The 27,478-nt window shown below is 41.3% G+C and overlaps 1 protein-coding gene across 2 annotated transcripts in view; it reads right to left on the bottom strand.

The window, feature by feature from the left end:
- The window catches only part of TEK (TEK receptor tyrosine kinase), a 104,880-nt gene extending 78,893 nt beyond the window's left edge, over window positions 1–25,987 (bottom strand). The window contains exon 1 of one of the 2 annotated variants that reach the window (XM_032635333.1): window positions 25,498–25,987. In XM_032635333.1, coding sequence (XP_032491224.1) covers window positions 25,498–25,549 — 52 coding nt within the window. In that variant the 5' untranslated portion in view covers window positions 25,550–25,987. The remainder of the gene's footprint in view (window positions 1–25,497) is intronic. The other variant, XM_032635331.1, reaches the window with a different exon arrangement.
- Between the last annotated feature and the right edge of the window lie 1,491 nt (window positions 25,988–27,478).

Below are 27,478 nucleotides of genomic sequence, written 5' to 3'. Positions count from 1 at the left end.
TCAGAAATTCCTCTTAAAATTAAAAATATATGCTGTAAAAAGTAACTTGGATCTTAAATTCTGGATTAAGGTGGCAAAGAATTTGAAGGGAAAAGGAAGGAGGAGAGAAAGTTAACATGTGCTGAGTTCCTCACTGATACACTGATGTTCAAAGTATGGTTTCACTATTTACTGTTATAAACAGAGAAGTATAGGTTAAAGACTGTTTTTGAAAAACGTAAGGGTAAACCACTAATAAAATAAAAGACAGGAGGCATATGCCAAAAATGACTAGAGAAGATCAATGTAAACAAAACGTAGACCAAGTAAGCAAATGACGGGAAAAAATAAAAGACTAAAAGGAAACAGCAGGAAAGTATATAAAAAAATCAAAATACAAAACCAAATGTCAGACGTTAAGATTAAACATATTATCTGTGATTTAAAGATATTTAAAATCACCTATAGAATGACAAATACTCTCAGAAAAAATGAAACCTTCCAAGATGATGCTTAAAACAAAACCTTGAAAACAAAGATACGGGCAAAGAACTTATCAAGAAATGAAAAGAAAAAAAAAATGATGAAAGAGAAGAAAACAAAGGTAACAGTATTAGTTTCAGACAAGTGGATAGAAGGCATGGAATGGGATAAAACCTATTACATACACTGATAAAAAGTAAAGTCCATAATGAAAGCATAGTGGTTATGCATCATTGTGCTGTAAATCATATAGAATCAAAGACAGAAAAAAACGGGTAAAAGCAAAAAGAATGTGAGAAAAGCATAATAGTTCTGTGCTTTATACCTCTCTCAAATTTTGACTAATGGGGCTTCCCTGGTGGCGCAGTGGTTGAGAATCTGACATGGGTTTGAGCCCTGGTCTGGGAAGATCCCACATGCTGTGGAGCAACTAGGCCTGTGAGCCACAACTACTGAGCCTGAGCATCTGGAGCCTGTGCTCCGCAACAAGAGAGGCCGTGATAGTGAGAAGCCCGCACGCCGCGATGAAGTGTGGCCCCCGCTTACCACAACTAGAGAAAGCCCTCACACAGAAACGAAGACCCAATGCAGCCAAAAATAAATTAATTAATTAAAAAAATTTTTTTGACTAATGAAGTTGACTAAAAATCAAACTACAATTTAGTAATAATTAGACATGTGTGTAGTTATATATGTATCTTTCAGATATATATAACTCTATACATTAAAATATGGAATTTGCCTTTTTTTCCCCCAATCACCCCTGCAGTACTTATCAAAATTGAGTATATCCAATGGAGCAACACATTTAATGGGAGTGAGAGTTCTAAAGATCAGTGGCAAAGGTAAACGTTGTGTATACATGACACTACCCTTCACAATCCTTTAAATCGGTCATGAAGGACAATGTGGAAGTATATCTTCTATGCACAAATATAACAGCTAGGTTTTCCTCCAGCACTGGGACAGATCACTGTTGCTTTGGGTAAGAACCAGATAAAGCAGTTGGCTTGTATTCAGGAACCAGGAAGCACAAAAAGTATTTACCTCCAAACACGGGGGTCACAACTGGAGCGTGAGAAGCCACAGAACAGGGACCAAGCTGCCTATGAAGTGAAAGGGCAACTGAAATCACATGCACTATTTTATATTTGTAGATCTTTTAGACCAAACAGGTATAGTTGAACCTGCTTAACTTAAGCTTGGCATGGCTCAGAGGTGATATTCAAAATACTTAGCAACCTGGGCCCATGAACACTGATGTGGGTAGTGAAAAAGGTTCTGAAAGACCCTGATGGGCCAGATATTAACACTTTAGTTGCTGAATTGTGAAGCGGTCCAGAGGTCCTGAGGGAGTGACCTAGGCAGCCAAAGTAGCAGGTCAAGGGGAACTTAGGAGACCCAAGCAGCAGTTATTTACCAGATGGCACAGAATTATTTCACTCTTCTAACAGCTGGTACAGATGAACCAGTACTACACAGTGGAATATCAGCCCTGCTGTAACTCATGCTATCCTAGACACACACACACACACACACACACACACACACACACACACATACACACACACACACACACCTCAGTGAAGTCCAACAAAGGGAAACTGTCTTTGCAATAATCCCAAATCACAACAAAACAATCCCACACCACACACAATAAATCAAGTTTAACAACATATCACTGAACAACAACAACAAAAAAGAAAATCAACCCGCTAAAAATCATAAAGCAGTATTCTAAATAATCATTAATTCTCAAAAGAAAATAACTGAAAAGCACATGAGGGGGGCTTCCCTGGTGGCGCAGCAGTTGAGAGTCCGCCTGCCGATGTAGGGGACATGGGTTCGTGCCCCGGTCCGGGAAGATCTCACATGCCGCGGAGCGGCTAGGCCCCGTGAGCCATGGACACTGAGCCTGCGCGTCCGGAGCCTGTGCTCCGCAACGGGAGAGGCCACAACAGTGAGAGACCCGCGTACCGCAAAAAAAAAAAAACAAAAAAACAACACATGACTTGTTAAGAACCCTACTTTCAAAACTGCTACAATGAGTCCAAAACTACTTTTGGAGACAAATTTATAGCTTTAAATACTTTTCTTGTTAATGAGTATTTAAAAAACCAAGAAATGTACTCAGGAAACATTTGTGAAAGAACTAACAAGACTTAAGAAAGTCAGGGAGAAAGAAAAACTAAAGCTAAATAAGAATATTAATAAACTTAAAAATAGAAAAAGGAGAATTCCGAGATCTGGTCCTTGGTGTGGGTAAAATTTACAACAGCAAGACTCTGAAATCTATTTAGAAACTAAAACTGAGAGTAAAACAAGAAGTAAAATAGCTCTTGTGGAAAAGATGCTTTAAATCATAAGAAAATCTCATGTATAATTCTCAGCTAATAAATTTGAAAAATATATATATATAATGATTAGGAAATATAAATCTTTAAACTCAAAATTATGAAGCCTGAATTATCTCATCAAAAATTCACAGGGCCAGCTGGTTTTGCTGATGAGTTTATGTAATACAAAAAAAAAATTTTTTAATAGAAAGCTACCAGTTCTTTACAGCTAGTAAAATCCTATTATCTAACATAAAATAGCTGAAAAAAGAAAACTACTCCTTATCTCACTTGTGAAAAGGCAAAAAATCCCAAACAAAATATTAGCAAATCAGTTCCGCAGTTTATTAAATGAATCTTCTACAGATACTATGGGTTTATCCTCAGAAGGCAAGAATGGTTTAGTGTATCACAATTGCCTTAGGATATCACTAATTACTTAACAGCCCAACATGAAATGTATAGGACTTACATGAAAATATCTATGAAATTTTACCAAAGATAAAAAAGATTTAAAGACATGGAGAGATGTTCTGTATCCTTCAGTGGAAAAGCACAATCTTGGAAAGATGATAATTCTTCCTAAATTAATTTATAAATTTAACATAAACCCAATGAGTGACACAAAGGGAAAGAGAAGAAGAAAAGATAAAGACCAAGCAGTATGAGGGGCAGCTGAAGGACTTTAATAAAGAGGCTAGTGTGGTATTCGTGGTGGAGTTGTTTGGATTGCCACAGTGCAAACCTCGTCTTTTTCTCAACTCAGGAGTTACATGCGTTATACTCACAATGCCTTATCTGTCTGCATGTCTCTGTGTTTGTGATTATGTCTGTCTGTACCTGTGTATCTGTCTGCATGCAGAAAACCTTGTTGCCATTTTTATTTTTAATTGAAGTAAAAGGCTGAGCTACATGTCGAGGCTGACACCAAGTTCAACGGAGACCACACGTGTAGAAGTGAGCAAGGGAGTGCATGCATTTACTTAAATCAAAACTGAAGCCAGAGCTCAGTGTAGGAGGCAACCATGGGAATGAAAGTGCACTGGGAATTCCAGGGGAAACCTGGAGGAGGGCATTTGAATTCCCCAGGGAGAGATATAAAATTCAATCTTATCTAGAAAATGTTAACGGTGGCTATCTCTGGATGGTGGTATATTGTATACACAAAGTTAAAAGATAAACATTTCAAAAATGAATTCTTTGAAAGGAAAGCAAGTGACTTGTGCTCTACACACTAAGCCTTGGATTTACAGTAGTGTGTTTCATCATGCCGAGGTGTCAGAACTGCCTTCTGTGCGTCCATGTGCCCTGCACAGGGTTATATTTGCCTCAGAGCAGACCACATTGCAGCGGAGCGCCGGAAAGCTTAGCATGGCTGAGCAGCAGAGATGCAGTGTGTGGTCAGAGGCTAGGGAGTCAACCACCTTGGGTGTGAACCCCAGATCTGCCATGTATTACTTGTATGATACAGGACCATATACAAAGTACGTAGCCTTCTGTGCCTCAGGTTGGTCATCTGTAAGATGGAGGTGATGATACTTACCTCTAAGCACTTCACTGAGGATTAATAAATGTATAGCTCTACACACTACGAAAAAATCTTTTGTAAATTTTATGAATGATGTGTGTGGCAAATAGTGGAACAGTCAATAAACAGTGACGATAATGATGATGATTTATGATTCTCTAAAGTTGTGGGACTAGTGATGAGGAAATGGGGTTTGCTCCTCTGCAAAGTAGTCACAACTGTATCCTCCTGAGGTGTGATCCTGCCTGCAGAGCTAATCACAGGGAAAAGCTAACATTTTTAGTATTATTTTCCTCTTATATCCAAAGGAAATGAGGTCCCGAGAGTGAGCTAATGAATACTACCCAGCACAATAATGGTGCAGTAGCACAAGGATCCTTTTGAAAATTTATTTCACATCCTTTTTTCCATGTAGTAACACACCAGAGAAGCAACACAAACGTGGGCAAGAAACGAGCTCAGTTAGCCTGGTTGGTCTCTGGACGCTGGGAACTGCATTCCATCCAAGTCCTGGCATTCTGGGCTGCACTGCTAAAGCTTCCATCCCCTTAATTTGTTAGCTCTTCAAATGGACTTGACTTCTAGTAGAGGCCATAAAATTTGAATCTGTGAGTTTTTTAATCATGAAATCTGACTCCATCTAAAAATGACACACATTTATAGTCTAAAGTCATCAGTGGGAAACAAGATTTATCATGTGTTCTACAAACTGAAGTCCAAAATCCCTGGATTCAGAATTTTAAAATGTGACTAATCTGCTAAAGTCCTAGGTTTCAAATGGAATTTTTGATTCTCCTAATTTTGGCTGCTAGAGGAGTCAAAAATTGGATTAAACTGACTTTAGCTCTTAGACTGTACAATGTACAGTACAATGTATTCAAAGGAAGCCAGAATGTTTGCTCTATTGTGTGTACTTGAAATTAAAACTTGACTGCTGAGGCTAGAGTGGCTAATTTCAAAATTTTAACATTTGGAAGGGAGGAACACTCCAATGATCAACTTAAAAAGAAATAACCACACATTCAATAATCTCCCCCAAGCGTCTTCAGGTTTTTCTTTTCTTTTTTTTTCTGGCCCTGCCACAAGGCTTGCGGGATCTCAGTACTCCGACCAGAGATCGAACCCGGACCCCCTGCAGTGGAAGCGCCCTAACCACTGGACCTCCAAGGAATTCCCAAACTTCAGGTTTACAGGCAGTAAATCTCACAGAGTAAATGAGACGATGCTAACTCTCTAATTCAAGTATACATAATATTAATATCCATGCAATAACAGTTCATCCACCCAAAACTCTGCTCTCTAGCAAACAAACTTCAACATAACACTGACAAAAATCAATGTTACAAAGTTCACGACTTAAGATGCATCCCTTTTACCCTTAGAAGAGTCTCAAACCTCCTTTCAACACCTTACCAGCCTTTACATAGGCATGATTGTCCTCTTTCCAGTCTACAACAAATAGAAGAAACAAACTAGCTTGCCACAGCTCACACTTCAGTTTCAAGACCTGTACTTTCAGCCACTACTGATCTAGCCAATAATTCCTCATTCAAGATACCGGTCTATCACTCCCAGCTCTGGGCTGTTTTGCCAGAGCAAATCCTACAACTTATGCCGGCAGTTCCCTAAAGTGCTTTCGTGTAAGACATACTTTTAACAAATGTCATATCATAGAGAAGATAATATGTGAACTAAATAGAGTAGAGTTACTCTGGGTGAAGTTGGGGCAAAGTAGAGGCGTAGGGCCCAGAGACGGACAGGCATAGTCTGCACCCTCACCAGCTATGGCAGCCGCATGGCGCTTCCTTGGAACACCCAGAGCTCTATAACACAAGTGTGAAAGCCACTGGCCTACAGTCTAGTGGGAGATTTGTAGAAAATCAGATGTACTCAGGTAATTAGTTTTGATATAAATACCAAAGAGCAGCAATAAGCCGAGAATACTGGCTCTCGGGTTTGGACAGGTCACATGGCCACTAAAATTACAAAGGAAGCCACGGTGGAAGATTGTGGAGAGCAGTGGTGGGCTGCATCCCTCAGCTTACTCAATCGCAGTTGACTGTGGCTCCCAAGGTTGATAAGTAAGATGGTGACGGGAGAGCTAAAGACAGAGCCAGAAGTCACACCACGTTGAAAGATGCCCTTTGACACCAGGCATTCTTGGACATTCCCAACTATTTCATGACCCTAAAATCAAGCCATGACTCTTTTCTCTATTAACAAATAATAGCTTTTCTTTACTAACAAAGAGTGTGTGTATGACACTCAAATCCCATTTCCGATACTTAAATCCTCATCCCTCACACTTCCCTGAATCCTCACTCCATCTCTCAGGGTTAAGTCAAGTAATGAGAAGAGGTCCAGGGATAAGAGGAAATTATTTGTTTCATACACTACTTGATTGTAATGTGGCAGCATCAGAAGACTTGGATTAGCTCTGTGACTTCACTTTCCATGGGGTCTCTTCCGGCTTATGGTCAATGATCTCGTGGTTGAGACTTTTATTTTTCTCTTTCAGTTCCCATGACAAAAGGAAGTTTGCACAACTGGGTTTGTGTTTAAAGATGATAATTAACAGATGTTAAAACCAAACAATCAAATCTGTCTCTCTGTCTCTCTCTCTGTATATATACAAACACACATACATACATACATATATATACACAGAGAGAGAGAGATGATATATATCATTAAGAAGTGTGTTAACTATAGTGGCTGGATTTTTTAAATGTTTTTCTGTGTACCCAAGTTTTTCTACATGAACATGAATTATTTTTGTGATCAGAAAAATATGTATCTTTAAGGAAGCTAAAGCAAAGGCTATAATTTGGAATAACTACCCAGAGTTTTAATCTGTGTAGCAGTTTTTATTCCCAAACTTTAAAAATCAACTGAATAGGGCTTCCCTGGTGGTACAGTGGTTAAGAATTCACCTGCCAATTCAGGGGACACAGGTTCGAGCCCTGGTCTGGGAAGATCCCCTGTGTTGTGGAGCAACTAAGCCTGTGAGCCACAATTACTGAGCCTGTGCTCTAAAGCCCGAGAGCCACAACTACTGAGCCCAGTGCTACAACTACTGAGCCCAGTGCTACAACTACTGAAGCCTGCGTGCCCAGAGCCCATACTCTGCAACAAGAGAAGCCACCGCAATGAGAAGCACGCGCACCGCAATGAAGAGTAGCCCCTGCTCGCCGCAACTAGAGAAAGCCCATGCGCAGCAACGAAGACACAGTGCAGCCAAAAATAAATAAAAGAAATAAACTTAAAAAAAAATCAACTGAATACTGTGAAAGAAACATTTCTCATTGTCTTTCCTGGCCTTATTTCAATAAGCCATCTGCATGTCCCAATAAAAATGTCCAAGGAAGAGATTGTTTCTGGAATCCCTTTTCTGTAATAACTCAGCATTAATTAACATCTTTACAGTCATAAACATTTTATGACTCAAAATAGATTGCAGTCCTGATAAATATGGGTCCTTTTATATTTATTTTTATCCTGTTAGGTGATAACAATTTAATAATAAAAATCAACAGAGTATCTCTAAAACCACAAAAATAATATATTTAATGGTCCTTTAGACCATTCAGAATATAAATTACTTTAAAATATATCTCCTTATTATGAAATCCTTCTTAAAACACCAGATCAGGCCTATCCAAACATAGTGAGAAAGGAGAAATGGTTAGAAAGGAACATTGTTACTCTTGTTAACATTTTGATATACATCCTTTCTTTTTTTCCCAGAACATATATAAAGAGAAATTGCAGAAACCAACATATATAATTTTTTTGTATGGTAAAAACCTAATACAATTTCTTACCTTGAATTTTTACTTAATCCTATGATAACATTTTAGATCTTATTACAACCTTTTGCTTTACAGTGTCACATTTTTATCTAAAAAGCTACAGTGTATGAGAGTGAACATTTAACCAACCCCAGCCATGTGTTAAGTATTCTCTTTTGTTTTTTAAACTTTGCTAAGTTGATATACAAAGATAGTATCTTACTTTGATTTTATTTTAATTTAGAGGGTGAACTTTTTCACATGCTTATTGGCCATTTGCATTTCCTCCTTTTGTGAATTATTTGTTCCCCTCTTTTTCTATTGATGTTTTGATATTTTTCTATCAATTCCAATAAGCTTCTTTTATGGAAATATTTTAATCTCTTATACACCGTATTTGCTGCAAGTATTTTTCTTTTGTTCTTTGCCTTTTAATTTTGCTTATGGTTGGATTAACAGTTTACATATTTATGAAGCTATATGTATTGATTTCTATTTTTGTGGTTTCTTCCATTGTTTTTAAACATAAAAAGGCCTTTCCCATATGAAAAGTCAACAAATATTCACTTCCATCTTCTTCTTTTGATGGCTTGATTTTTTTTTACATTTACTCTTTAATCCATTTGGAATTTGGTATATGGTAACAGATGGGTTTTTTAAACAATTCTCTTTTTCCAAACAGAAAACGAATTTTCCCAGAGCTATTATTCCTTTCTCCACTGATCTGTGTCCTTTATAGGATATTAAAATTTTATATAGGGCTTCCCTGGTGGCACAGTGGTTAAGAATCCATCTGCCAATGCAGGGGATACGGGTTCGAGCCCTGGTCCAGGAAGATCCCACATGCCGCGGAGCAACTAAGCCCGTGTGCCACAACTACTGAGCCTGCACTCTAGCGCCTGTGAACCACAACTACTGAAGCCCGCGTGCCTAGAGCCTGTGCTCCGCAGCAAGAGAAGTCACCACAGTGAGAAGCTCGCGCGCCACAACCAAGAGTAGCCCCTGCTCACCGCAACTAGAGAAAGCCTGCGCGCAGCAACGAAGACCCAACGCAGCCAAAAATAAATTTATTTTAAAAAATTTATATAAACTCAGATTTGGTTCTGGCCTATCCAGTCTGTTGATTTGTGTGCTTATACCCTTGGCCTGTACCCCACTGTTATTACACTATTATACCCTGCCTTAGGATCTAGTAGAGCTATTCCCAAGCTCTTTATTCTCTTTTTTTCCCCAGAACTTTCTCAACTATTCCTCCTGTTCATTCTTCATGATAAAATTCATAGTTATTTTGTTAAGTTTTTGAAAACAATCTCTTTTTTTGAATTCTACCTTATATTATTGTATGTATCATTTACAGGTATCTTCACAAATAGTTCCATTTGGTCCTCAAACTCAGGGTAGACCAGTATATGCTAACCCCATTAAAAAAAAAAAATGTTATTGGAGTATAGTTGATTTAAAATGCTGTGTTAGTTTCTGCTGTACAGCAAAGTGAATCAGTTATACATATACATATAACCACTCTTCTGTAGGCGCTAGAAGACAATATCTTTTGATGACAATTATTAGGAAGAAATGTTTAGAACTTAATGTGATGAACATTACAATACCTTGCTGGGAAATATATAAGAAAACTACAGTAATTAACATTACATATCAGTTTTGTGGAAGAAAACATGACAAAAATGTATCTTTTCCCCAAAAGCATCAGATTAGCAGAAATCTATTCATTTATTGAGTATCTACTGTGGCTACAACCTGGACTAGGCTCTTTAAAAACTGCAGAAACCATGAATCATACGTCCACAAGAAAATCCTTATTCTGTCAGAAATGACTGGCAGGGGCAGTGTTAGGGAGTGGTAACTCATCTGGGACCTTGTACTTTATTGCTTGTGCCAAAATATGGAGGAAGTAGTTTACTGGATGAATACTTGGATAATTCCCTTGGAGTAGGGAATGGAGGGTAGTAAAAACTCCCGAAAGCCAGGCTAGAGTAACAATACAGGGCCTCTGCTAAGATTCCAGAGGAGAAGGGGCCGGACGGCTAGCTGGCTGTTGTTTTGCAGTGGTGTATGCAAATGGCAGTGAAAGTGGAATTGCCTGGAAGAGTACAGGCAGAGGGAGGTAGGGAGGAGAAACGAGGAGGCTAGGAGCTGGAGAGGAATTTAGCCGGAGGACCAGAGAGTCATCTGCTCGTGAATGTATTATTCTGCACACTAGACGACACAAATCATCTTCTCCTTTGACCCACCGAAAGCTCTTTGTTACTTGCTGATCGACAAAGTTGGATCGTTTCAGGACCTTGTTTGGTGTCTCAGAGTGCTGAGTCTTGCTTCTAAGAGGATGAGGGTGGGAAAAGGCTTGAGGCCATCCAGTCAAATCTGGGCTACACAGTGCAGTGCTGGAGGGGCAGAAATCCTGCCCCCAAGAGCCCTTCTGGCTGAGCTGGCTGCACCCAGCCACGTGGTTCCATCCCGTCACGCCTCCACCTCTACTGCCTGCTGTCAGAAACACCCTCCTGCGTCTGAAAGTCTGATTCCAGCCAGAGGACCCTGATTGCCCCCGACTGAATCTGTGCTTGCTTTCTCTCCCGTGCTTCCCCTGTACTTCCATGGAAACGTTATTGCAGTTTGAGCCGTTTAGGCATTTGTATCAACCGTGGATCCTCATCATTTGTTGATTCCATATCTGTGAATTTGCCTATAATTTATTTACAACCTCAAAATCCACACTCTCGGTGCCTTCCCAGTCACTTGAACACATGTGCAGAGCAGGGAAAACCCTGAGTCCTCAGATGCATCTGCTCCAGACTGAGGTGAAACAACGCATCATTCTACTGGGCTCTCATACTGTAAACCAGTGTCCTTTGGATGCTATATTTGGTGCCACTTTTTCACATTTTTGTGCTTTTTTGGCAAAAGAAACAAATGCACAACTGGTTTATGTACTGATCAGGTGACAAAAATGTTGCAACTAGTAGAAATCTAACCCAGTTTTGGTGGTTTACAGAATACAACTACTACGAATAACAAGAATCTACTATATGTCTCTCTGCAACTCACAACCCAACAGGAACCTCCGTAGCAGCACGGACTTTATATTTGCTGACCTAGGGTTGGGCAAAGAGCAGGAGCTCAAAAACTATTAAAGACTAGAACGGGTTAGGAAGAAATGAGATAGGTTGAAATGGGATGGAATGGAACATAGTAACATTTATACAGCATCCTGGAGACAGGATGCTCCTAGGAGCAAATAGCTAGTGGCATAGAGATACAGAAGAAATAACGACAGCTAATATTCATTGAGCATTTTTTATGAACCTGCACTTGGCTAAGCATTTGACCTCCATGTATTATGTAATCCTCGCAACTTTTCAGTGCGGTAACGTTATTATCCCCCTTCCACAGGAAGGTGAAAATGACTTGCCTGAGGTCACATAGCTATCACACTGCTGAATGGGGCTCCAGCCCAGATTCATCTGCCCCCAGAGTCGGTGCTCATAACACCACCTGGTCAAGATGAAAGATGGGCTTGGTGAGGGTTCTGAACTCATGGACCTCTAGGAGAGGAAGAGGGCCTCTAGCAGAAGTTAGCCTGAGTCACTGGCTCTCCCAGCCTTCCTGAGAAGACAGTGAGGCAATTAATGGTGATTTTTTTTCCCTCCAGCTGGCAAAAACACTGTTTTTTGTTTGATTCCAGAAGCAGCTGGCAGAATTCATGTATTACTCACGATGGAATTACACTCTGCTGATGGTTTATGTACTCTAGAGTCAGGCAGTGGTCAGGGCTGTGTCTAGGACTGTTGTGAGATTACTACAGGCCTCTGAATATGGCTGAGCTTCTGCAGCTGTTGTGTGTTTCTGGCTCCAGTTCCACACCTCTTGGCAGACAGTTTGTGTGAAAAGGTCTGCTGACTCTGGGTGTGAGATACACAGGGTGAAGGGGGCTGGGAGAACCAAGCAGCACAAAACCAGCCCACGCTGCCTTTTAAGCACTTATAAGCAAAAGAAAGGAATTTATAGATGAGTGATTTGGAGGATCTTCAGAAGGTCACTCCTTTGAGCCCTTCTGCTAGTGGAGAATGGCTGATGCTGAGCCAGTTTATCAAGTCAACCCAAACCCTTCCATAGCTTCTCTGGTGGCAAACACCCCAAATATCCTCCATCACCCATGGATGGTGATGGGTGGATGGATAAAATTAGTAACAATCTTAATATTTACCTAGTGTTTAAGTATTGTTCTAAATGGTTTACATGAACTAATTCATTTAATCCCCACCCACCCCCAGAAAAAATTCCAAGAGGTAAGTGCTATTATGATGCTTATTTTACAGGTTAAGTCAAGTAACTTGCACCACAGCCCAAAGCTAGTAGCGGCTGTAGTAGATTGAATTGTTGGCCCCAACTCTTCAGCCCTCCTTGTATCGAACCCTTGCTTTGGCCTCATCATGGGCAGAGTGTAGTTCCCGAACCTTGACTTTGGGAATGACAGTGTTCACAGCCTAGGCCTTAAGAAGACTCACTTGCTGTTTTGTTTCTAACGGTGACGTGTTTCTAACATCACCATCAGAACAACATCCCCTGGGCTGATCCAAGAAGGATGAGATACATGTGAGCAGAGTCACCCAGACAACCCACACACGTGCAGCAAGAAGCAGCGCCGCACCAGCTGCTGCAATCTGAAGCAGAACCTCAGAGCCGTGCTCAGCACAGATGAGGCGAGCCGCGAAGCACACAAAGACTTACGAGGGATAATAAATGTTGGTTGAGCCACTGGGCTTTGCGAGTAGTTTGTTACACTGCAATAGCGAACCAATTCAATGATAAAACTGGAATTCAAGCCCAGGCAGTCTGACCAAACAGTACATGCATTAAGCTCTAATTTATATTGCCTTCCACACTCTCTGTTAAAGTGAAGAGACAGCCTCTAATGGGCTGAGCGAGCTTGAGCAAAGTGCTGAACTCCCTGGGCCTCAGTGTCGGCATCTATAAAATGAGCAGGTTGAATTAAACCAGCATTTCTTAAGGTATCAAACATTAGTTCCATGTGATACTCAAAAAAAAGGGGGGGGGATTCAATGATTCTCTTGGAATTAGTATTATGAGAAGACAATTCAATAACACTGGACTAGATCGTCTTTTGAGTCTTTGACCATTCTAATATTTCTCATTCCAGGTAACAGTGTGTGGCACCTCCATTACCATGTATTTGTGAAATTAAAATAATTATCTAATTCAGGCAACTTGGGGACAACATCCATGGGAAGGAGAGAATGTCTGTGATGGAAGAGGTTTTTCTCTACTTCCTTCAAACCTTGGCATATTCTCCTAGCACCTTGAACCAACAATGGTAGAGAAGACCTCACCCCTTCTCCTACCAAATCACCCTAGAATCAGGCTTACAGAAAAGCACATGGAAACAGGAAGCTGCCGTGACATGGGACATCTCTCAGAAAGGAATCTATGCTTACTTACTCCATTTCCTCACCTCGCCCTTACTCTTCAACCCAAGCCCTGCCATCCACTGAAAATGCCTTGCAGCAATAACTAGTTGCCAAATTCTCTAGTCTCTCTCCTTACGCTGACTCCGGCCTCTGTAAGTTTTTACGTAGTTGAAACTCCCTCCTCCTTTGGCTTATCTCTTTGAATGCCTTCAGTTTCCTCTTCCTCCACCCGCATCAGCCCTTGACAGAGGTGTTCCCAGAACCACTCTCTCTCCTCTTCTTGGGCAGTGTCATTCCCTCACACTGCTTCATCCTATATCCTGACAACTCCCATAACTGACTCTGGCCCTGCCCACTCAGCCAAACTCAAACCAAGTTACCTTCTTCCCAGCCCACCTCCCTAGCTTTATTCCCTGTACCCTAGAGGGTAGCCACATAGAACCACTGCACAAACATTTCTTAAACTTTTTATTCCTCACTTTTCATGCTTTTTCCTCTGCCCAGAATAACTTTCCTCCCCATTTCCGCTCCTGCTTTTCCACAAAGCGTAATTCTGCTAATTCTTCTCAAATGTCACCCTCTTAGTGAGACTCCTGTTCTCTTCCAGGCTGACTCCCTCCAGCCTCGATGCTTCCAACATGCACTGTCCGCCTCTAACAGAGTAGAGCTTCTGCTTCTTCACCAGACTAAAAGCCACCTGAAGTCAGAGCCCTCTCTTAACCATGCTTGTAACTCTAATGCCCAGCAGATTTCCAGAACATAGAAAGAGCTCAGTAAATGTTAGCTTGAATGAATGCATATAACTGACCTATCCATTCCTCTACTTTGGGCATGGCCTACTATTTTCCTGGCTGACTACTGGGGCTTTTTTTTTTTTTTTTTTTTTTTTTTTGCGGTACGCGGGCCTCTCACTGCCGCGGCCTCTCCGGTTGCGGAGCACATGCTCCAGATGCCAGGCTCGGCGGCCATGGCTCACGGGCCCAGCCGCTCCGTGGCATGTGGGATCTTCCCGCACCAGGACATGAACCCGCGTCCCCTGAATCGGCAGGCGGACTCTCAACCACTGCGCCACCAGGGAAGCCCCTGGGCCTTTTTTGAGGAACACTCAGTATGCCCAACATATAAACTAGGTCTTGTCTGTAATTTATTAATAAATGTCCACTTTCCAGGTTTCCTGAGAGGAGCAATATTAGAGTCCAAGACAGTCTTTTGAGACAGGTTGATCACCAAGAGACTCTCTTCCACTTAGTCCATGTCACTAGGATAGTATTAATTATGTGCCCAAATTACTTTTCTATTTTTTATTTGAACATACACACACAAAAGAGTTCTAAGAAGGATTGGCTCTCTCATTCAGTTAGAGTGGTGTCTCTTAAACTGCACTGATGAATATGTCATTTTCATGATTCTTGCTGAGTCTATAGGAGACTTGTACAATTATTCTATTAACCATTCTCTTTAAATCAACTCATCTATTTTTTTCCTTAGCCTCAAATAATGCCAAAATACTCATTAAATTATATGATTGATATGATACATACACACATACATCTATATATACAAATAATTTTTATAATTAAAAATGTTCTTCCAAGCACCCCATTAAATGATCTTTCAGGCCAGCAGTAGTATATGTAGCACACTTAGGAAAGCACTAGGTCAGAACATTTAATCCAATGCAAAACTATTTATTAAAGCATTTCTCTTACTGATATGTCAAACACACACCATAGCTTAGTGGGCAAAGCATCAAGTAAACTGTAAATTGTAATTGAATATTCTAAGTACTATGGCAGAGACAAGCACAAGGGTCCCTGTATCCAACACCTCTTGGGCACCAATGCAAATCTTCCCCATTCGAGGTCTCGCTTCCGCTGCTTCTGCAGCCGCAGCTGAGCAGACCTCCACAAGCTTTGAGCAGGTGTAATACCAAAGTAGCTCACACAAAGCCCATGGGAGGATATCTCACTTCCTCCCTCGGGACTTTCTCTGGCACAACAGCATAGGACCCCAGCAGTAGCTTATCAGCTTCTTGCATCTATATGACCCTTGAATAAAGGGGAGGAGAGCCATGGATGAATGCCCTTGAGTCTCATTTCATAAGGCTCCTCAAAAGGTCTGGAGCACCAGGCATTTGAGGCAGTGGCCAACGTGATAACACATGCTTGTACAGTTCCATTCCCCTAGTCCCTCACTCTTGCTCCCTGGGATCACTTCCCAATGATCTACCTGCACGTATGCCTTTGCCTCAGTCCACGGGTTTTTTGTTTGTTTGCTTTGGTGGAATTCAGGCTAAGGCGGGGACCTAATCCATGCAAGAAGGTTAGGGAAGACTTCTTAGAAGAAATGACACTTGATATAAATCTCAAAGCATGAATAAGTCAGGTGAAGAAAAGAAAGTGAAGAGGATATTCTGGGCAGAAGGGACAGTGTACACAGTGTTCCCAGACCAGGGCTCAAACAAAGGCCCGGATGCTTGAAGGTGTAGTTTTAGAAACTGCAAAGATCCTGGAATGACTGGAATACACCCCCGGTGTAGCCTGAGGGACTAAGAATCACAAGAGCCTGGTGAGGTGGGCAAGACTGGCTCCTGAAAAGTTGCTGACCACAACCAACTACCACCACCACCCTGCTCTTTGATTCTGGAGTGGTAGCAATGAATAGCAAAACAGGTGGGTATTTAAATCAACTCTGGAAGATTAGAAAGTGCCTTCCAGATTCAAGAGGTGCTGGACACAAAGAGGAATTGAGACTAAGAGGAGGAGGAATTAAAGGCAAGATGGTGATGAAATACGAGCAGAGCTGTGATCACGCACACATGCACGTACACACGTGTACTCCAGGCTGGGCACATGCACATACACACGTGTACTCCAGGCTGGGTCCAAAAAGTCAATAATGAGCTTGAAGTGAACCACGCTGCACTGGGAACTGACAATGCCACAGAAAATTTTCAAGGACTAGGAATTAATAGGTTTGGAATAAATGAGGTGGGAAAAATCTAGGGCAAAGCATCCTAGAGCCTCTGTTTAGTCAAGACCTGAGAAAACAGGAAATTGGGGGCTGGCAGGAGAAAAGTCGGGAGCACCATCCTGCCAGCTGGTAGGGCCATGGGAAGGAATTCCCTCACCTGCACTCCAGATTTTTAGTAAAAACCCAAGAACGCACAGCTCTAAGTTTTTCTCTCTTTGTCCCTGAGACAAGGCCAGGCTTAGGGTACCAATGCTGAGTTATCCCAAGGGAAGCCAGGGAGCTCCATCTGGCATAGAATAGGAGTTGCCTGCCCTCATGGATGGAGATGTGCTTTGAAAAGATTGACATAAAGTGACATAAGATCCTCCAGCTTTGTTTAGAAGTAAACAGTTTAAGAACATCTGATTTTTATTGAGTGCTCATCATGTACCCATACCATACTAAGTAATTTTAAGTAGTATCTTTTAAAATCTTCCCCTAAATCTACACAAATAAGTATTGTTATCAGTCTCGTTTTCTGGAAACCAGCCTGAGGTGACCATGAAACACTAGTTGGAACACAGTGAAGTGTTTGAAAGAGTCCAGGGTTTGGGTTCAGGTCATTCTCAGTTTAACTCTTTTTTTTTTTAAATTAATAAATTAATTAACTTATTTTTGGCTGCGTTGGATCTTCGTTGCTGTGTGTGGGCTTTCTCTAGTTGCGGCGAGCGGGGGCTACTCTTCGTTGTGGTGCACAGCCTTCTCATTGCGGTGGCTTCTCTTGTTGTGGAGCATGGGCTCTAGGCACACAGGCTTCAGTAGTTGTGGCTTGCAGGCTCTAGAGCGCAGGCTCAGTAGTTGTGTCACATGGGCTTAGTTGCTCCGTGACATGTGGGATCTTCCCAGACCAGGGCTCGAACCCGTGTCTCCTGCAGTGGCAGGTGGATTCTTAACAGCTGTGCCACCAGGGAAGCCCTCAGTTTAATTCTTGCTGCCATCATTCCTACTGAGTGTGGTCACTCAGTACTATTCATTTTCAAGAGACAGAAAACAACTCAAAATAGCACAAGCAAATAAAGCCAACTGGCTCCCATAACTGGAAGGGGCAGGGATGGGTCTCCAATCTAAAAACATTGGATCCAGGGCTCAGATAATTTCAGAGTGCCTGTCTGGGTTCTGTTCTCTCTGTCTCTGTCATCATTCTTTCCTATCAAAGACTAGCTTCAAGTGCCAAGGGAAGCTGGCGGCTCCAGGTAAACAGTGTCCTCACTGAAGAAAGAGAACATCTTGCTCATAAATTCCCAGAGAAGAGTCTATCTGGCCCTACTGGGTCATGCACCCTCCATCTGAACCAACCACTGTCTTCTGATGGACAGTACACTCTGATCAGTGATTGGCAGTCCCATCAATGGAGGGAAAGCATGGTGGCTTTTGAAAAAATAGGAACGTTAGGCAGTCCCAAATAATGAATGTCCACAACATTTTAACCTTAGTCAAGTCACAACCTTTGTGAGCCTCAGTTTCACCATGTATTTTTAAAACAAAACAAAACAAATAATAATACCTATTGTGTGAGATTGTTGTGAGATGTTAAAAATCATATTAGGACTTCCCTGGCAGTCCAGTGGTCAAGGCTCCATGCTTCCACTGCAGGGAGCACAGGTTCGATCCCTGGTTGGGGAACTGAGATCCCGCACGCTGCGCAGTGCGGCCAAAAATAATAATAACAAAACTAAAAATAAAATAAAGGAGAAGAATTTTGAAAAATCATATTAAACACTTGGCACATAGCGACATTCGGCAGATGGTAGCCATTTTTGTTATTCCTGGTACTATTATTGTTTTGCGGTTGTTTTTGACACAGGGATCAGAATTCGAAGCCCATCCCAGATTCCCAGATGTCTAAAGCACTCCTGTCCCCAGGGTGGAGTCCCCTTTGGCTCTGGAGCCAGACGCCTTGCACAACCCAGGCCCTGTGTGCCAAGGTTAAGTTGGTTCACCATCTGACGGCCACGGAGCAGCGAGTGCCTTCCCAGCCCCAGCAATGTCAATACTGCCTTCCTGACTCCGCCTATTGTATCTGGAGGAAAGTGGCTGAGCATTGTCTTCCAGCGCTCCCCCCAGGAAGCATGATATCACCCTCTAACAAAAGCGGGAAAGCTGACAGATCTGCTGAGATGGGTGTGACCACCACACACACCTCACTGGTCAAGCCCCGGGCAGGCAGAGCAAACAGCAGCCGCCCACATGCCCCTCAGCTGGCTGCCTAATGGGCTCCTTTTGCTCATCTTTAGGTTTTCTCCCTCTCTTTGTTACGTAACGTGCGTACCATGTTACACATGGCACCACTAGGCAGTGGGAACGCACTCCCTCTAATCAACAGATGTGTTGAAAAGAGTCAGGACTCTGCCCATCTGGCAGATCCATGTCTCCACACCTGCCCCTGCAGCCTTCGGGAAGAAACACAAGGAGAAGGATGGTCAGAATCCTGAAGGGACAAAAGGAGGCGGTGGGGGAAGGATGTAGAGGAAAGCAGACAAGGCTCAATCTAAAAAACATTCTGCACGTGTGATGCAAGTTGAGGAATAGTCTGGCTAGACCGGTGGGAATCGGGTTATCAGTTTAAAATTCCAGAAGTAAGGGAGGCAACTTTAGACATTCCCTTTCTTGAAGGCTGGGAGTGATGCTAGCTGATCTTCTGACACCCTTCCAGCTCTGGCAAGGTAACGCTGTCAGTGCAGCTGGCTCTCTGTAAAATAACACACCTGCAGTCTGGTGCCCCCATGCCAAGCCCAGAGGCTGTCGCTCTGCTCTCCCCATCTTACTGTCCCCTTCTTTAAACTTTCTCCTTCCTTAGCTACCACAACACCAATTCTCTGAAATCCCAGGGAAGGAATCTGACTGGGTTTGCCTCTCCTGGCAACTCCCTGACTGCTTCTTTGTAGAACCCTTGGCTATCTGCTCTTTCTCTTCCTTTCACATAAGTCTTGGTATACAACTCATGTCTTCGCTTACCATAAACAACGATTTCTATGTTTCAATCCCTTGCCCGACCCTCTTCTTCTGAGCTTCAGACCCAGAGAGCCAAATTTCACTAAATATCCACCTTTAACATGGAAATTCAAAATCAACATGTACAAAATAATTATTTGCTTCATGCCAGCCTGTCACCAAGCAGTTCCTTCTGCCATGTTTCCCAACACAGAGAATGGCAGAACCATTACCCAAACCAGAAGCCGGGAGCAATGCTTATTCACCCCACTTCCCACAACCTCCAATATATAACCAATTACCAGTCCCTACAGTTTCACCTCCTAAACACTTTCAAACCCCTTCTTCATCTAAGCCTCCCTTGCCTGGAGTGTTGGGAAGCCAAACTGGCCCAGGCCTAATTCTCTGCCATGTCAATACATGTTTCACACTATTATCAGAGTGAATTTTCCAAGACATAAATCAGATACGATAGAACAAACACCAAACTAAATTTCCATGTGTACAGAAAGAGGTACAAATGACTTAAAATGGCCTAGGAGGCCCTTCCTGATCTGAACCCAACCTTAAGTCACCACCTCCTCCCTACATTCCAGACTTACTCAGCTTCCCTGAGCTTGCCCAGCTATTTCACACCACCTGCTCCCTCTGATGGGAAGTTCTTTCTTCTCTTTTCCCTTTTCCCTACTTAGTTTTAAAATCATTTGGCTATGAGTAACTCATAACTACACTAGCCGTAATTTTTGGCAATATTCATTATTATTTAGGAGTCCTTGCAAAGTGAGGAAAATCTATCCTACAGATTATTTTCAATATAAATTTTATTCATACTAAATTTAGCAATTAATGAAGTTGACATTATGTTTTTAGCCATTTATGTTTAATTTGGATTTTAAAGTTGCTTTTATTATTGAAGCCAATAAACATTTTTATAGCTTTTGAAAAGCTAGATTTTGATATACCCCTACTACCTTATTTATCATAGCATCTTACAATTTATATGCCTATAGTCATCCTTCCTACTAAGATGTGAGTTTAGCAAGGGGAAAAAATAATTCATCCTTTTTTTCATTCCTGGTATCCGGTACAGTACTTGGTGCAAAGTAAGTCCTCAGTATGTCTTCATTGATTGAAATGATAGATAAGTGAATGTATAAATGAATGAAAGGTGGGTAATAACTCAATAAATGTCTATTGAATAAAACTATGTGTATCTTTAAAGTAATATTCAACAATCACACAATACCTAATATTATGTAAAATCTTGTTAAACCCACTTTCGTGAGTATATATTTTATGTTTCACACCGAAGGGAAAAAAGGGATCTTCTGTTGACCTATTTACATCAAATATTTAACATAAGCCAACCTTTTAAGATATGAGTGAATACTACTTGCAATATATACGAAATTGATTCTTATTGTTATCCTTTCAATGTTTAAAAGCCCTTTGTACAACAACAAACAATCCCTCTTATTGTCAGGTCTGCCATGGTATACCAAAAGTTTCTTACTATGGCATATTAAACTCCATGCACTACGGAGAATAAGAAGTAAATAATATCTGTTGTCAACAATGTTAGAGGTTAACTGGCCTAAACCTATGTGTCTAAAGCTCAAAGGCACAGCCTGTGTGGGAAGGGAACTCAGAATCAGGGGAAGAACACGAGGAAGAGTTGGCCTAGGCAAACTAAGCTGAATTTTGTTTGCAGATTGAACGTGGTGGGTGTCATTTCCAAATGGATAGAACAGCATGAACAAGAGCCAAGGGGAAAGTATGCATAGATGGTGGAGATGGGCCTGGTTGAAGTAGAAGAGCCATGAGCAGGGATAGGTGAGGGAAAGCACTAGAGAGTAGGCCAAGTGTTCTGGCTTGTCAAGTGGGGAGAGATCAGCACAAAATTTGAGAGACTGGCTTATGTTGAAGTCTTTTAGGAGAATGCTTCTAAGAGTAGTAAGTGACTCCCCTACACCTGGAAAACATTAGACTGGTCTTGAATGAGCCCAATGGTCCTCACAGCAACACTTCTCTTTTGATTACACTAGCTTCACTTACTAAGAGAGTTCTTCCTGGCTGAGTACTTTACATGCATTGTCACACTTGATGCTTATAACAACTCTGGGAAAAAAGTATTCTCAAATGTAAAAGATGAGAAAACTGTGCTTTGGAACAATCAAATAACTGGCCCATGGTCATCCAATTTGAGCTTAATCCCAGGTGTGTGACTTCACAATCTATACTCTTAACTCCTTCTCCTGCCTTCTTAATGAGATCCACCTCAGCCTCATAGAGCAGTGTCTTCAAAAGTGAGTCATAATAGCACAGGTGCATGTGGTTTTTCTTCTCCTAAGGCATGTTAACTGAGTTACAATTCAGCATAAAGTGACCATATCTGGGTCCACATTCAGAAAACAAACTCAGTTTGATTTCAGTGGGCAAAGATCTAGTGGCTCTTCTGACCTTTATCTACCTGCTAAGTGGTCGGTGAGGAGCCACAGGTAGTGAAATGAAAAGGATTTTCTTTTCACATTCCTAAAGACTATCAATCACCCAACCCATGCCCGAACCCTCTCCAGTGTGGGAACTCACTCCCCAGGGAGATAGTGATCCAGTTTTTAGAAGGTTTCCATCAACAAAGCCAAACTCTGTCTTTTGTGCAACTCCCTCCACCCCTGGATCCTAGACCTGACAAAATACAGTGTCAATCTACGGTGTCTGCTATGTGGAAACCCATGAAAATGCTGCTCCTTCATCTCTTCTCTCCTGACTAAATGTTCCCATATGACGAAGTTTCTAAAGCACTTACCTTCCCATTTGCCTACAATGTTTGCCGTCAAGCTTTTCAGCGTCTTCAGTGTTTAATGGATGTGCTTTGAGCAGCAGATGGAAGTGATTACCATCTCTAATTCTGACCCTATATTTTTACTACGCAAACGGTTACAGCTTATGTGTTACCTTTTTAGCAAGTAAAGCTTGTGTTGGCGCCTATAAATTGGCTCCTTGCAATTCATCAAATTTTGTGTATCACCAAAACTTGGATGTCATTCACTAGAGCTCTCAGCAAACCAGGTCTCTCTCACATTGAACATACGTCATCTATCTATTGAATCCAAATGCATAACTTGACATTTATCTATTTATCTTTTGGGTTTGGTTCACCCTTCCAGCCTGGACAAATCTATTTGAATCCTGATTCTGTGCTCTTACCAATAAGCCATCTACAGGGAATAAGCTGGTGACACAATCACACACATATCTTTTTAGGAATAGAGCTCCAGGAGATGAATTGATAATGTCAGAAAAAACTGGACCTCACCCATCTGAATCCCCCAAAGGATATAGCATAGTCTTCTGGATGAACTTAGAAGAGTTCTTCCCTCCTGGAGAGATGTCTTAGAAGGACTAGACTCTTGAAGGAAGCTCTCCCAGGGTAAGGCTGAAAGGGAAATGCTGAGAGCTCCCAACAAAAACAATGTTTAGGAGGGAGCATCTGAGAAGAGAACAAAACTCCTCCTTCTGAGAATAATTCCCAGGTGTGTCTCTGTTCCCAGCTTCTACGCCTCCACCCTTGATTACTCAGACTTGATAACTAGCCTTCTAAGACCAACCCTAATCAGGAGGTTCCATCTGGGACCACTTCCCTGACCTTATAACTGAATTTCCTCTGCCACTCCAGACAAGATATTCACTATCTCTGAACCCAGGTTGTTACTTAAAATGTCAAATGAGACAGGAAAGAGGCATGAAGGCATGCTGCTAGAGGCTTCACATTGGATCAATGTTGATCACAAAGGACATATTATGATAAAGCAGAAAGAGTGACTAGTTTTATTTTGTTTTTCTCTTTGGGAGAGCAGCCTGGTTTGGTGAGAATGAGAGAGTAGAGAAAATCTAGTATGTTTCTTAGAACTTGTTTCTAAGCTGGTATTGGCCATGATCTGCTCTTGGGAAGGGAATCTACCAGAATCTAGGTGGATTTGAGGGAAGCCTTCTAAAAACTACATACCTCCTCCAACCCTTTTATGGGTTAGCATCTACCACCCAGAGTCACCTTCACTGAGGCAAATATGATAGTTTTTTCAGTTCTATTTGTTCAGAAAAAAGGAAGGACGAACAACCCACTAGACTAGAGAGAGAAAGCCATAAGTCATGAGCCCCTTGCTCCATTACTGTAGTCTACCAGTAGAGTTTGGTTTGAAGAATGGGATCCTATGCCTGTAGACATAATCATGCTGGATTCTTGTTGTTGCAATTATCAGGCCTTCAGTATTCATATTCATGGAGGCTTAGATGGAAAATCTAAGTTAGGATTTAGCACAACAGACCTACTCCAGAAACCAACCTTGCCGGTGTTACCCTTCCTTTCAACAAGAGCACGAAACCCCTCTCTTTGGGCTTCACCCTGCTTAAGTTAGTGCTGTGCTTTTGGTTTAGACACAGAGTAACTATTTTGCCACATAACTTTTTTGTTTGATTTTATGACATCTTTTCTAAGCCTATATTGCAAAGTGCCATAACATGGTCACTATGGGGAAAAAAGATGAATTAGAACAGAGTGTGTGTGTCTCTGTGTGTGTATATTATTTAACCTAAAAAGTATCTCAGAGCAGCTGTGGACCCCTGGGCTTTGCATGCCTATAATCCCTGATGTAGAAGCAGTTCCAGATTTCATGTTACTGATAAATGTCACACAGAAAAAAAGCAAACCGAAAATGGAATTATGATAACTATTTGGCTTAAAGATGCATATTTTTGGAGAAATCAACATTATTTCTACATGAATATAAAAAATTTCTACATACTGAAACTATCTCAGATAATCTTTCATTTTCAGCAGTTTACACATTCTTAGTCTTAAAATATTATTAAATCCTCAATATAATTGATCACTGAAAACAAACTGAAGAGCTATAAACAAACATGCAGTTCTGTTATCTTATTTAATTTTTTGAATATTTAATAATATAATATTGCAAACATATGAAAAATATAAAATAATTAGCAGATACTTACGTATACTTGGATCAAATTCTACTAATATAATATAGCCCACACCATTAAGTTCAGTAAATTTTCCCAAATTCATTTCCTATATCAATTCTATTTTCATTACAACTCAAATGCTTTCAAACTGAAGGGGAGAGATTGATGGCCGTTATAGTTGTTATTTGTATTCTGTGATTTGATACCACCTTCATAGGTATCTCATAGGGTGAGTGAACTATAAGCCACGCCACCATCTAGAGAATCTGAACAACAGACAACCTAAATCTAAGAACATTCAAGCCAACCATTCCTTAAACCCACAATAGGTTTTGTTACTCTCCTGTACCCAGTGATCTGGGTAATTGCCTAAACTTTCATTTCATTGGGCCAATAAAGACTTTACAAAGTCTTTATTATATGTGTGCCAAATACTTTTTAAATAAAACAAAAATTATATAGCCCTAATCTCCCTGACCCCAACTATAAGATAAAAACCAAAAAGCCTAGTGTTTGACTGCTTTGATTAAAATAGGATACAAATACGAAATCTTTATAGAAAAGCATTTTTGTTCTCAATTAAAAATGTCAATCTGTACAATGCCTTAAGTGGGTCTGAATCATTCTCAGCATGAATTTGATTTTTTTTTTAATGACTGAAGATTTTCTTTGAAGCAGGTAAAGCCAGGTTTCTTCTTTTTCTATAGAGTAAGGAAACAATCTAGAATGAAGAACAGTAAAATAATGCACTATGGTAAGCGTGTCTCAGTCCTCACAGAGTCTGTGGTAACACAGCGGGCAATAATCCAGAAGAGAAACTCTAGAAAAATCAGTTCATGCCACAAGGACTTTCCACGTCAATCCTTACATACATTAAACGGAGACTCATGGAGAAACAGTCCCTGTGCCACAGCTGCCCCTTGTTAACCAGCACTAAGCATTGGTGAGAGAGCCCAGAATCACTAACTGTTAAAAATATATTTTTTAAAGATAATAAAGCCAAACCTTACCAGAAAGGAGCAAGCTGACTCCACAGAGAACTAAGCCGGCTAAAGAATCCATGCTTCCCCAAATCTCTCCATCCAGTTTCCACAGATGTGCATGAGGTCCCAAGGATCCTTTCAAACACCCAGAGGCTTGTGACTTTCCATTCGCATGTCCTACTAGGTCTTGTTTACAAGTCAGAGGCAAGAAGGAACAGCACAGAAGCGGGCTGTAACAGTCTCATTTCTGTCTGAGCACAGGGAGTTTTAAGTTCCTTTTTCCTGTTTCCTTTGTAGATTAGGATGGGAAAAGCTGTATCTTAAAGGCATTTGGTATCAGCAAGGCTGGGGGCACTGTAAGCCCTATCCATCTTGCAATTCATCAAAACACTTATCTATTGCTGCTGCTTTTGCTGCTGTTGGAGGGATAGAGGAATTTTAGTTGGAAGTGTGGGTCCTGGTCAGCACTTTCAGAAACAATAGGGGTATCCTCTCCTAGGCGGGAAACTGAGAATAACAAGCCCTCCACCTATGTATGGTATGCGCTGATGACTGGCCCTTCTCAGCCCTCTAACGGCTCTCCCGGGTCTACTTGGGAGCCCTGACAGAAGGGGTTTTTGGGTGTGGGGAGCAGTTTTGGCTTTTGTTTTCTTGTTTTCACCCACATGGTTTGAATTGGGAAGAGAAGTTTTCGTGATGAGAGAACACAACCCCTAAAAACAGTTAATTTGGGAAATTAACAGTGAGGTCAGTGCTCACTGTGGCCACAGAGACCAGAGTCCAAAATTGTTAGCCTGTTTTCTTACACACAGATGGCTTATCTTTTGGCCAAGAGCCCAAAGATATCCATGCTACTGGCCATCGCGTTAATTTTTTATTAACAATTCATCTGAAGATGATCTAATTTCTTAAGGAATTGGCAGAGAAGGGTTTTAGTAATACTAAGAGGGATTTCGTGGTTACTGGCCAACTTACTTTCAGAAGAAAATTGTATCCAAAATTTTAAAAATAACCTGTGTAAAAACCAAATACTATAAGTGATTAGATTGGGATAAAAATATTATTCATAAGAGCAGAGAGAGTACATAGGCCAAAAGGAAAATAACCACTGGGGTAACCATACCTGCAATGAAATCAGAGACCCTAAATTTATCCAGATGACAATTTCACCAAAATACGAATTCTGACTTTAGCATAGAGAGCCGATACTTCAGTCATCACCTCGCCTTCATGCCGGAGGAAAGAGTTGTCTGATCCTTTTTCCTACTCACCACAGGAAAACGCAGATGCTCCTAGTCTTGCCTGATTTCTGTCCCAGGTTTTATCACATCAGTGATGATCTCAAGAACCAATTGATGTTTCCAGGCAGCTAAGGTAAAAAAAGCTCAGGCTGTGTTTTCATGCAGACCTGGGTTCAAATACTGGCTCAGCCATGTGTGGTCTGAGACAAGTTACTGAAACTGTGAGTCTCAGTTTCAACAGCTATAAAATGACAATAATCTCTCCATCAAGGGGATTTTTGAGAGGATTAAATGAGGTTTAAAAATCCGTAAAAACATCTGGCACTGTGTCTAATTCATAGAAGGCTTTCATTAATTGTGTTAACGTATTCACTTCCTTTCGTCTTTCCATTCTGTCTCTGATTTCAGTCCTAAAAGCTTCCTCCAGAACGCCATTCTCTATTCCTATGAGATGGCTTCAAGTTTGGCCGTAAAGAACCAGACTAGGAGTCAGGGATTCTGGGTTCTAGTTTTAGTTCTGCCATGATCTGCCCGTGAGGCTTTGGACCATTCACTTCCCATCTCTAGGCCACGTTTTCCTCAACTGTAAAGTGAAGGATTTAGACTGGATATGACTAATTTCCCTTCTGATTGTAACACCTCATAGCCTAAATGACTAAACTGTCCGACTCTCAGCATCTCCAGGTTGATTCCTAGGATCTTTCATCTGGGCAGTTCAAAGAAGATGCTAGCTTTGTATCTCCGTCACTGTGAAAGTCTGAGGGGGT

This window comes from Phocoena sinus, chromosome 6 (genome assembly GCF_008692025.1).
Source record: "Phocoena sinus isolate mPhoSin1 chromosome 6, mPhoSin1.pri, whole genome shotgun sequence".
In the NCBI taxonomy this organism is placed as follows: Eukaryota; Metazoa; Chordata; class Mammalia; order Artiodactyla; family Phocoenidae; genus Phocoena; species Phocoena sinus.
The sequence above is the reverse complement of the archived record's forward strand: the minus strand, read 5'-3'. Positions and strand labels throughout refer to the sequence as shown.